General features: G+C 43.2%; 1 protein-coding gene across 5 annotated transcripts in view; it reads right to left on the bottom strand.

Annotated features, from left to right (window-relative positions):
- The window catches only part of RALGAPA2 (Ral GTPase activating protein catalytic subunit alpha 2), a 1,781,019-nt gene that overhangs the window by 1,081,958 nt on the left and 686,916 nt on the right, over positions 1–12,145 (bottom strand). For all 5 annotated transcript variants that reach the window (XM_086927515.1, XM_086927511.1, XM_086927512.1 and 2 more), the window contains exon 15: positions 7,468–7,705. In XM_086927515.1, the coding sequence (XP_086783641.1) occupies positions 7,468–7,705 (238 nt within the window). The remainder of the gene's footprint in view (positions 1–7,467; positions 7,706–12,145) is intronic.

Raw genomic sequence — 12,145 nt, 5'->3', positions numbered from 1 at the left:
ACGGGGTGGAAATCAACAGACTATCCTGAATCGTCTGGAATGTAAATGGATTTACTATTGTAAAACTATTGAGAAAGGACTCAATTCCCTTGACGAATGGAACATGTGTATCTGATCACTACCAGCGCGATATTATCATGTTATCCTTCAACTAAAACGTGCTGTTCAATATTGTTTATTGCAAATTTGTATTGTTTATTTAATGTATGGTAGAAGAAACAGTAGTTGGAATATTAATCTATAACCCACCCTCTACCATGAATCCCACAAATTTGACTCTCCTATCTCTAAGGAGCTTTCTCCTTAAAAAGCTAATCGCTAATTATCCCCACAAAAATCGGTTCCATGATCTTAAAATATAACCAGCGCTGTCCATACGCATTAAAAACAGAAAAAAACGCCTTCATAATAGCTTAACTGGTACACAAACGTGTCCAAAACACTACTGGCGCGCTAAACCCCTAATGCGCATGCGCAAACACAAGACGCTCTTGCGCTTGCGCGTGCAACCAGGAAGCTCTGTTTTTGCAGGACCGACCCGGCATTCAGCATGAGAGCAGCTAAGCAGCGAGGCACTCGGACGCCCCCTTACAGCCGCCTACCCGCCGTGATTAAGTAAGTTCCCTGTCGCCCGGGCGCCGTTAACTCGATGGAGTTGCAATCATTTAATTAATTTTCTGTACTCTTGCCCCGTAGTTCTAGGCGACCCATACACCAACAAGTTATCGTCTTTTATAGCGACTACAGCGCTACTCGGACCACCAAGAAAACCCCGTTTTTAATATACTCAGTAAGTTTCCCTTTTTCCCCCCGCCTTTTCACTTTGCCAGGGCTCCTCAAACTGCTAAATTCCTTATGTAAATACTTGAAATGTTGCCCCACAGATTCCAGTAGGACCCTCATCTAAGCCAAATTGATCGAGCGCTACTCGGACCCCCTAGGAAACAACGTTTTAATACACTCAGTCAGTTCCTTTTTCCTCCGCCTTCTCACTCTGCCAAGGCTCCTTAAACTGCTAGTTCCTTATGTAAATACTTGAAATGTTGCAGGTTCGAGAAGGACCCTCATCTAAGTCAAATTGACCAGCCACTCTAACTCCGGACAAATTTACTCCTTTGGTTCTAGTAAGTCCAGCATTGATTTAGCCTTCGCTCTGCTAGTAATCCTAACTTCTCCTTTGGCAACTATATTTTATTATAACTAACTGAGCCTCTTCACTGTCAATTTAACGCTGCACTGTTCATGCAATAACTATTGTAGTACTCTGAAAATTAACCACTACTAGGACTACTAGAAGCGCTACTGAGCCTGGTCACTGACAATCTATATGTTGTAGCGATTACATCATATCAAGTTAACGCTGCTCCAAGGTTAGACTGAATCATTGTGGAAAGCCATGACTATTAGAGCTCTGTAATAACTAACAATTATCTACATGCCCACAGCTCGAAATGACTCCGGCTTTCTGTCTCCTTTAGAAATTTTCTCTGGCAAATTACCGGATAAACCAGTTACTCTGATTCAAAAAGTTTTTTCTGTCGAATTCAATTACCCCATGGTACTAAGTAAGTCACCCATACGACGATAAACACATTGCATGCATTCAAATGCTACCCCTCGTTTTTAGATAAGTAAATATGCGCAGCACACATTTGGTGAGACTGCTAAGCGCCCCCTCATCCCTTTTTGATCGAAATGTGCATGGAAATAAATCATGACACTGGGAGCACAAGTATCACTAAAGCTAAGAAAATGATTCTGTAGCTCCACATGCTAATTGTAATTCCAATCACCTCTTTGCAGCTTCAGGAGGCTCATCAGTCCTGATGATGATCTAAACTCATATAGATCGAAACGTCGTCGACCTACCCAAGGAAATACCCCCACTTCATTGTATATATCTCTGTGGTTTTTAGCCTTGTTGTTGTGTGACAGTTCGTTTTTTCACTATGTTCACTTGTGTCACGTTCTGCACCTTGTCACTCATTTGAGCACCTGAAAACATTATGAGAATTGTTTAAAAAAATAAATTAAATAAAAGATTGTATATGAACCTACATCCCTAGATCCCCAGCGTTAATTAATCATTCGCTGTACTCTCTTTAGGACCTTATCAGGCCATCCCTGAACCATTGTTTTTTCTAAAAGTACATACTCACCCCAGGTTCGCTTTATGGGGTACCCTTGTTCTCAAAGTAAGCTTGAATCCAGTGGCAAAGTGAGCAAGGGACCCACGTATGGGCATGCCCTTCCACCTTAGGGCGAACAAAGCAAACACAAGGAGATGATGGACGGAGCACTGAAACTTTTCAGACACTCACCCCCAGTCACAGATCTGGGTTGAATCCATCATTGGTCTTTAGAACACTTTACCACCATAGTTCAGACACAGCTATATGCAAATCAGTCTTGACCTTGTGCCTCATGGGAACAGTCGAGCCCGAACTGCCAAGCCATGTCTTTCCTGGGCCGGAAACAGGCATCCCGGGATTGGTTTCAGGCTAACAGCCCTCATCAGCCAGGCTAGCTTGAATCCAGTGGCAAAGTGAGCAAGGGACGCACGTCTGGGCATACCCTGCCAACTTAAGGTGTACAAAGCAAACACAAGGTAATGTGGCCCTAAGCACTTTGCGGATTGGGGCTGAAGTAGGGCTTTCAAAGGAGGTGTTCAGTTGGCAAAGACTGGTGATAATTAGTGCAGCCTGATCTTTAAGATGACTCAGATGCGTTTTTGGTCCACTGTTTGCCGAAAGCCAAGTGCCCAAGTAGATATACAATTTTGCTCCTGTAATTTTTAAGATATCAGTGACGATTCATGTGCTTGTACATCCTTCCAAATGATGTCACCTTTGTTTTTGAAGTGTTCACTATCATCTTGCTTGTCTTATTATATGTATGGAGGGCGTTAAGGGCTCTCTGGAACTCTATTTTTGAATTATCAAGGAGAACTATATGGACATACTGTAATATCGTAATCTTGGTTGTTACTATTTTTGGGGGAAGTAGATTGGCTTGGTTTAGTGACGAAGACATATCTGCAGTGTATTAGTTAAAAAGCATTGGGGCAAGCACACATCCTTGTTTAAGACCTTGATTGGTAATGATGTTTTTGTTAGAGCAGTGTCCTAGAGCTTGACCCTCACCCAAGTTGATGAATAGAGTGCAATCATGGCATTAAGCAGGTCGCTTGAAATGCCCCATGCCTGGAGTTTGCTCCATAGATTGCCCCTATCCATCAGGTCAAATGGGGACAAATAGTCAACAAAACATGCACAGAGAGCTTGTGATTTCTGTGTGTTCGCCTCCTGAACGAGATTGGAAAAGGTAATGTTATTGTCCAGTGGAAGACTTTGCTCTAAATCCTGTTTGACAAAATGTGATTATTGCATTTGTTGTTGCTCAAGACTCCAGATTTTTTTTAATGGCTGAGGCGTATATCTTGGCCTCTACGTCGAAAAGGGTGATCAAACAGTAATTGGAGGGATTCGGTTTGTCGCCCTTTTTAAAAATTAGGTGCAATATTGACCCTCTCTAGGTGTCTGGTATTTGGCAGAGTTTAAAACATAAGCGGAACAGTATTGCCGATCATAGTAGTTGATCGCCTTTGAACAGTTGTGCTGTGACCCCGTTTGGGCCAGGTGCACCCGATGCTCTTGTGTTAAGTATAACTTCTTTGACCTTATTGATCGTGAGTATTATGTCGCGTTACTTTGAGTCCTCCATGGGGTTTAGGTTTTCTGGAAAAGGAGCACTCTGTGCCCGGTTGTGTAGAGTTTTTTTACGTACAGGGTCCATATGGGTTCATTGATGACGTTGGTTCTGGTGGAAGTACTTTATAATAACAAAAACTGGCATCTAGATTGTATGTTACTTTAAGGGGAAACAACATAAGCATACAGATCTTTCTTGGACCATGAAGAAAAAAAGTGTTGGGTAGCCCTGAAACAGAATGCTGAAGGGAGAGAAGGTGGATCTTTTTCTCAAAAAAGAGATGCCATGCTTGAATGAAAACTAAACATTTAGCTCATTAACACAGCGCCACCCTAATTTATTTATGTATATTTATAGATAAAAAAAAATCCCTCTTCCACTCTCCCTCTCACAGTCATAAGCCGTGGGAGTAGATCCTTTTAGTAAGTGTGTTCTGTGTTTTAATTACAACCTGACAAGCCAGGAAGATTTAGTTGCTCCCCTTTCTTTATTTGTTTTATATGTTTATTGTTTTTTTTATTGCGAAGTTTATACTTGTTTACAACAATGTGTTGGCTGACAAGACAAGTAATTCTTAACTTTACTCTTCACTTAAAAAGTTCATCTTAGCCTAACATGGTCCTTTCTAAGACTGTAGAGTCTTATCACTAGGTCTTCGATCTGAGAGATGAGCTTACGCTGCAACATCAGGTCGTGTTCTATTCTATTTTTCCTATTACCTCTGAGCTCTGAAAAACTGAAAGGCTAAAAGATAACATTCTAATAAACAACAGAAATTAAGATGCCTTATTTCTGAGCAGCGTGTCGCTTTCTAATAATAATTATTCAGATATTTTAACAGGTTCCACGACCGATTGGATGTGAATACACCATTAATTATAATCGGTTTCTTTTCTTCAGAGCTGTTTGTCAACGCTGAGGTTCTCAGATTACACATGGTGAGCAACTTCCTCCGTATTTTGATGGATGTCCATATGCCTCTTCTCATCATGAAACTTAAGAAAATACATTGTTATCACTTCACCAGGCAAAGTAATCACTTCTACAGCTCCGTTTTCCACTTGCTTGCAGAAAGTTTGACAACTTTAGGGGAGCATCTACATTACAGCATGGGTTTTATATTTTTTTCTGAATTATTTTCTCTCTCACTACATTATGCTATGGAAGAAATTTACATCGCAACAAACTTACTAAAGTATGCCATATGGTATTCTTCACAGATTTACTTTTGGTTTCAGGGACACCCATCCACTATTACGGGCAGTGAGTACATACTCTATATTGTTTATTTGTTGCTCCTGATGAAACTGTTCCAGCTTTCTATAAGCAGTAAAACATGCCAACTTTACATTATTAGTCTACAAATGTGACTGACTGGTTGTGTTTTATACGCATGCGAATACAATAAAGTTTGAATGTGTAATCAGATTTTCTTATACATTGTGCCTCCTATATTACTTGCCTTTTCAGACCGTATCACTGGTCTAGGTACTTGGGCAGTAGGGTGTTTAATTAGGGTGGTGCACCACCGTGTACTTCAGCGGTAGAGGCCCGTGGTAGATTTCAGGATACGTGACAGGCGTGAGGAACCAATATGTTTTGCCTTCTTCGTACAAGAAAACAGAGATGAAGAGAAGTTCATAAGGTGCATAGAATAATACTACCCTCCATGTTGTGCTCCTGTGAGGTGTCTCTCCCATTTTCTACTCTTCAGTACAGTATTGTTACTTGACTACCTATTCCCTCAGTAGCCTACAAATCGAAAAACTGATGATTTTTTCCATTTGTACAGTGGTTTTTTAGCTTTCACAAGAACCCATTTATTCAGTATATAAATAGGGGGTCTTTTTCTTCCACCCTTGAGTCCTGAGGATGCTTTGCCAATTTTTTTCAGAATTAGAGGAAGCCAATCAACTTTACTCTGGAGTAAAAGGAGCAGCACATAAGCCAAACACACAAGACAGAACAAAGTTGAGCCCCTCTAGGGTGACTAAGCATCTTCGGGGTTGAAGTATTATGTTTACAGATGAGCCACAGACACCCCATGTGCCAGACATACCCCGCCTCAAAGATGAAGACAAAAGCTGCCTTGTTGGGCTGGTGGAATGTGGGGTAAGCCCTGCTCATGCTGTCAGCTCTTTTGCTGGGCACAAAAGTAGAGTTGGAGACCAGAATGAATATGTCCTGGGTAAGGTCTCCACTCGTACAATGCCACAGCCAACGATGTAGTGTGTACCTCCTGGCTTTCAGACACTGCACACCGAGACTTCATTGTAATGTGCATTAAATTAATGTTCTACCAATAAAAAATGGCTCTAGTGTCCTTAGTGTGCAGGATGACCACTTTGGAAGTCACCACTTAGAGGCAGACCTTGGAAGCCAAGAATTCGACCTTAGACTCTAACAAGAAGAGGAGCGATGTATTGGATCTGATCTATAAAAAAGTTGTTGACAGACACCCATAGTAGAACTCTTATTCATGCAAGTTTGTCAGAAGCAGAGGCCTGCATACAAATGAGTGAACTGGGTAGGACAGCCTTTGACTGTGTCGAGAAATGGATCTCAATGTTCTGTCAGGTGAAGCAGTGAGAAGTCAAACACGCGTTTTAAGAATAGGGGACTACCCCAAAGGGAGGCTTTTAATATCTACACCCCTGGAACCAACAGGATGTCAAGGGACAAAGCTCTATAAAGAGATCCACAGTCTCTATGGTGCTATAAAGATGTCTCATCCCCTGCCATGGGGAATGGAGGATACTAGCAAAGTTATAGGAATTAGCATTGGATGGGACCTTCAGAAGCAGAATCGTTTACTCTCAAAGGCATCTACACTTGTGATGTCAGGCAGGGGCATGGGGAAAGGAAGCGAAGGCATGTGACTTGGGAGGAAAAGTGGTCCTTACCTTGAAAAAGTGAAAAGCCTGTGCCTGCTGTGGGGAATACAGAGTTCGGACTAGAACCACTTGGATGGCAGTCGTGATTTGAAAATGTATAGTTTGATACTATAGGATCACCAAGTCTATTGTAGAGGTCATAGAGATCCTTACCATGCTACATTATGATTTGCCCAGAACCTTCTATTTTAACTTTCTAGGGGACACACACAGCAAATGTTTCTGGTTAACACAAAGAAAAGATTCAGATATTCAGTTTGAGCAGCAGTGGCAGGACCCGTTCCTCTGACAAACAGCGTGGGTCCTTCCACTGCGTTCCATAAAATATATGAAAAAATAAATACAGGAATATGCCTTCTACATCCATAATAGTGACAGGTGTGGCCTAAAAACATACCAAAATCTTGTTTGTAAATGGAGGATGTGGACTTCATGTAAGAACCTGGAGCCGCTCAGGTAAGAGGCAAGGGCCCGGATGTATCATTCCAACTCGCAAACCAAAGATGTGCAATTTGCCTGGATTGACTGCTCCATTCTCCTGCTTCAGATGAAAATGATGAGTTGTATACCTTGAAAGAGAACTATGGTGTTTACGGGTCAAGGGGTGCCAGTTAGCATGTCTGTTTAACTGGCTTGTATTCCCTCAGTTCACCATCCAACTCATCGTCTGATGCATAATATTCACTTTGCTTGCTGTGTCTCGAATTATAGTTCGATCTGGCATGTCTGAAGGCTTGGTGTCTGACAGATATCATGCAACTTTAAAACGACATACTCGACTAATATGAAACACATGAATAAACATCCAAGAACAGTACTAGGCATTTAAATAATGGAAAAACACAATATAAAAACATTTTACCTTTGCCTCGTTGTTTTTTTTCCTTTTGTTCACTAAGCTTATCCAATGGCAAATTTGCCATATCGACTCCGTAGACAGTCCTTGACAGCACAGCTGTTAAAGAGTCCATTATTTTTGCCCATTCAGTTATCAACTCTTCCCAGTCAGTAAGAGAGGAAAGCACACAAAGTAGTTCATCCCAGAGTTCTCGTGAAATATAAACGCTCAGATTTGCTCGAATCCAGGCCACAATTAGAGTCTATAAGAAAGAAAAAAATGATTAATACATTTCTTTAAATCTCATTGAATGAAAACAAATGGTGAAAAGGGCCAAAAGAAATGTAGCTTTGGTAACCATATTTATGCTGGAACCTAATCTTTCTGCAGATTCCTCACCTATTGAATATCCTCTAGGTGCCAGACAGGCCTGAAAAGGTTTTCCCAGCACAAGCTCTCCAATGTGACCAGTTGCTGCAGTGTGGATTTAAAAGCAACTCTGCCCTTGAAAATTCATGAAATGATACTGGAAACAAGTAAAGTAAACCTTCCAGGATAAGTGCTATTTGTGGTGACTTTTGGATAGACAGCCACCAAACAGAATGACAGCAGCCACTTTTAAGCCGTGCTGAGCCAGATTCAGTGCAAACAGAAGGACAACAGAAAGGCACGACGGAGACACTTTTAAGCCTTCTGACTCACCACAGAACAAACGTGCTCCAGTGTCCTAAAAAACTTAATTTGGAAGTTGGACACCAATCTCTATGTGTGCAGTCAAAAACAACGTTTGAGATTGGAGTGGATAACCTTACCACTCTGCTGGGAAAACCGGTTCACACTTTGCAGGAGCGAGGCCGAATGTTCAGTGCCAGCATATCTGCGTACCAAATTCTCCTTGTCATGTTCAGGTAATCAGAATCAGCTGTGCTTGATCATCTTACACCTTTCACAGGATCTTCAACACAAGCTGAATAAGGGCAAATGCAAATAGCAGACCCTCTAACCAACTGAAACTGAAGGTGGCCCACAGGGAACAGAGGGAGGAGTATGGCACAAATCTGAGGACACTTCGTTTTCTGGGCCATGACGAAGAGATCCACCTATCTAGAGATGATCAGTTTTGTGGTGAAGCACAATCTGTTGATATAGTGGACTATGGTGGCATTGTCTGAAAAAATTCGCATGGAGCTCTCAAAGACTGAAAAAAGGGAGAACTTTATAGCAATGAAATCAACTGCAACGTCAGCATGTTTATGTGCAAATGCAGCTCTGACATGGGCCAAAGGCTCTGTGCTAGTTTGTGCCGGTGCCTTAGCCCAACATAACAGGCCATGACTATGTTATGCTGCACATGCAAAGGGCTGAACAAAAGACCCATCAGAAGGTTGGAGGGACAGCCATCAGTGTAGATCCTTATGGACCAACTCGAAGACCTTCATCCAAGCCTACACACTTCCTTGATGTTGGAGCCACTGCTTACTCAGCAAACACAAGGAGGTGATGGACGGAGTGCTGAAACTTTTCAGACACTCATCCCCAGTCACAGATCTGGATTGAATCCATCATCGTTCTTTAGCTCACTTTGCCACCCCAGTTCAGACCAGGCTATATGCAAATCAGTCTTGACCCTGTGACTCCTGGAACAGTCCAGCCCGAACTGCCAAGCCAGGTCTTCCCTGAACCAGAAAGAAGTATCCAGGGACCGGTTTCGGGGTAACACTCCTCATCAGCCAGGCTAGCTTGAATCCAGTGGCAACGTGAGCAAGGGACTCACGTCTGTCATTCCCTGCCAACTTAGGGCAAACAAAGCAAACACAAGTAGATGATGAATGGAGCGCTGAAACTTTTCACAGTCTGAAAAGTTTCAGCGCTCCGTCCATCCTCTCCTTGTGTTTGCCACAGCTTAATCAGTCACTTCTGAAGGCCTGGGATATGCAACCTGGCATGAGGCACCATCACCATGCACAATGCCATCACTCCCAGCAGGTGTAAGATGCGTAATACTGGGACCATTCTATCTCCCGACTATGAATAATCACCTGAGGGGGAGGAAAAGCTTTCATGCAACATCGCCCCTACAATGTTCATCCTCTGCTTGGAAGTTGGAGGAGATTTCTGGGTGCTGAAGATAGGTGTCTTGGAACTTTCTTGCTGGGAACCTAGTCCCCGAGACTGAGTTGCAGCACTGCAGTTCTTGAAGCACTGCAATTGGGAGACATGCTTTTAGCCCAAGAGGCATTTGCTATCAAAGGTTGTGTCCATATACATTCGGAGACATTCCAACCATTATTGACCAAGGTTACAGATTGCAAAAACTATGGCTTGGGAAAAACCCACCTACAATGAGGGCAAGTGGTATCAATGTATACATTTTTGTGAGATCGAGCTCGCTATCATACAAAATGGAAGGGGTTGATATCATCTTAAGGCCTTTAGGCAAACAATGATTGCTTTCATAAACACATTGTAATAGTGACTACTCATACTATAAGACTTGATTCATAACGATTAACTATTGTATTAATTAAGCTTAATCTGATGGTTTGGTAGTGCGATATTAATTGATGATAGGTGTTTATGTGTCTTCATTTGTTTGTACTATAACAATATATCTATATATCTATATCTATATATCTATATCAATATATGTATATATATATATATCTATATCTATATCTATATTTATATATATATTAAAAAAAGAAGGTTGCTCATTGCGTAAGAAGACCCACACAGCGTTTTATTTCAGCCTTTTACTTGGTAGACAGCTACAAGCCTGTTCACAGGACCTTCGAGCGTACTGTCAGCCGATTCTGCCACACGCGTTCCGGGACCATGTCCCTTGTTCACTGGCTCAGCATACTGGGAGGTAAGGCAGCGCATTCTCTTTACCTTTTTCAAGTGTTCTTTAGGGACCGCCTCACATCGGGCGTGTCAGCGCTACGCATGCTGGTTCATGCAGTTCAATATAGCAGTTCTTGAATAGGCGCTGTAGTTTACTTCCACAAAATTCACAAGTTGCCCAGGTCCCGAAAACTGCTTGCAACTTCACTTTAGTCTGCCAACTCGACACGCTGTTCCAATGCGTGCCTTTCAAGTTCATGGCACACGGACCTGCAGTTGCGGGGGGGTTCTTCTCGTGGCCAGAGCGGGCCACTTAATGTTCAAAAAAGAAGGTTGCTCATTGCGTAAGAAGACCTACACAGCGTTTTATTTCAGCCTTTTACTTGGTAGACAGCTACAAGCCTGTTCACAGGACCTTCGAGCGTACTGTCAGCCGATTCTGCCACACGCGTTCCGGGACCATGTCCCTTGTTCACTGGCTCAGCATACTGGGAGGTAAGGCAGCGCATTCTCTTTACCTTTTTCAAGTGTTCTTTAGGGACCGCCTCACATCGGGCGTGTCAGCGCTACGCATGCTGGTTCATGCAGTTCAATATAGCAGTTCTTTAATAGGCGCTGTAGTTTACTTCCACAAAATTCACAAGTTGCCCAGGTCCCGAAAACTGCTTGCAACTTCACTTTAGTCTGCCAACTCGACACCCTGTTCCAATGCGTGCCTTTCAAGTTCATGGCACACGGACCTGCAGTTGCGGGGGGGGTTCTTCTCGTGGCCAGAGCGGGCCACTTAATGTTCAAAAAAGAAGGTTGCTCATTGCGTAAGGAGACCCACACAGCGTTTTATTTCAGCCTTTTACTTGGTAGACAGCTACAAGCCTGTTCACAGGACCTTCGAGCGTACTGTCAGCCGATTCTGCCACACGCGTTCCGGGACCATGTCCCTTGTTCACTGGCTCAGCATACTGGGAGGTAAGGCAGCGCATTCTCTTTACCTTTTTCAAGTGTTCTTTAGGGACCGCCTCACATCGGGCGTGTCAGCGCTACGCATGCTGGTTCATGCAGTTCAATATAGCAGTTCTTGAATAGGCGCTGTAGTTTACTTCCACAAAATTCACAAGTTGCCCAGGTCCCGAAAACTGCTTGCAACTTCACTTTAGTCTGCCAACTCGACACGCTGTTCCAATGCGTGCCTTTCAAGTTCATGGCACACGGACCTGCAGTTGCGCCTTGAAACCCTCTGGGTATGTAGTGCGCTATATAAATTTTATGACTTGACTTGACTTGACTTCTCGTGGCCAGAGCGGGCCACTTAATGTTCAAACAAGAAGGTTGCTCATTGCGTAAGAAGACCCACACTTGAAAAAGGTAAAGAGAATGCGCTGCCTTACCTCCCAGTATGCTGAGCCAGTGAACAAGGGACATGGTCCCGGAACGCGTGTGGCAGAATCGGCTGACAGTACGCTCGAAGGTCCTGTGAACAGGCTTGTAGCTGTCTACCAAGTAAAAGGCTGAAATAAAACGCTGTGTGGGTCTTCTTACGCAATGAGCAACCTTCTTTTTTGAACATTAAGTGGCCCGCTCTGGCCACGAGAAGAACCCCCCCGCAACTGCAGGTCCGTGTGCCATGAACTTGAAAGGCACGCATTGGAACAGCGTGTCGAGTTGGCAGACTAAAGTGAAGTTGCAAGCAGTTTTCGGGACCTGGGCAACTTGTGAATTTTGTGGAAGTAAACTACAGCGCCTATTCAAGAACTGCTATATTGAACTGCATGAACCAGCATGCGTAGCGCTGACACGCCCGATGTGAGGCGGTCCCTAAAGAACACTTGAAAAAGGTAAAGAGAATGCGCTGCCTTACCTC

Source organism: Lissotriton vulgaris, chromosome 6, assembly GCF_964263255.1.
Source record: "Lissotriton vulgaris chromosome 6, aLisVul1.2, whole genome shotgun sequence".
NCBI classification, from domain to species: domain Eukaryota; kingdom Metazoa; phylum Chordata; class Amphibia; order Caudata; family Salamandridae; genus Lissotriton; species Lissotriton vulgaris.
Note: the sequence above shows the minus strand (reverse complement) of the source record. Positions and strands in the feature narration are given on the sequence as shown.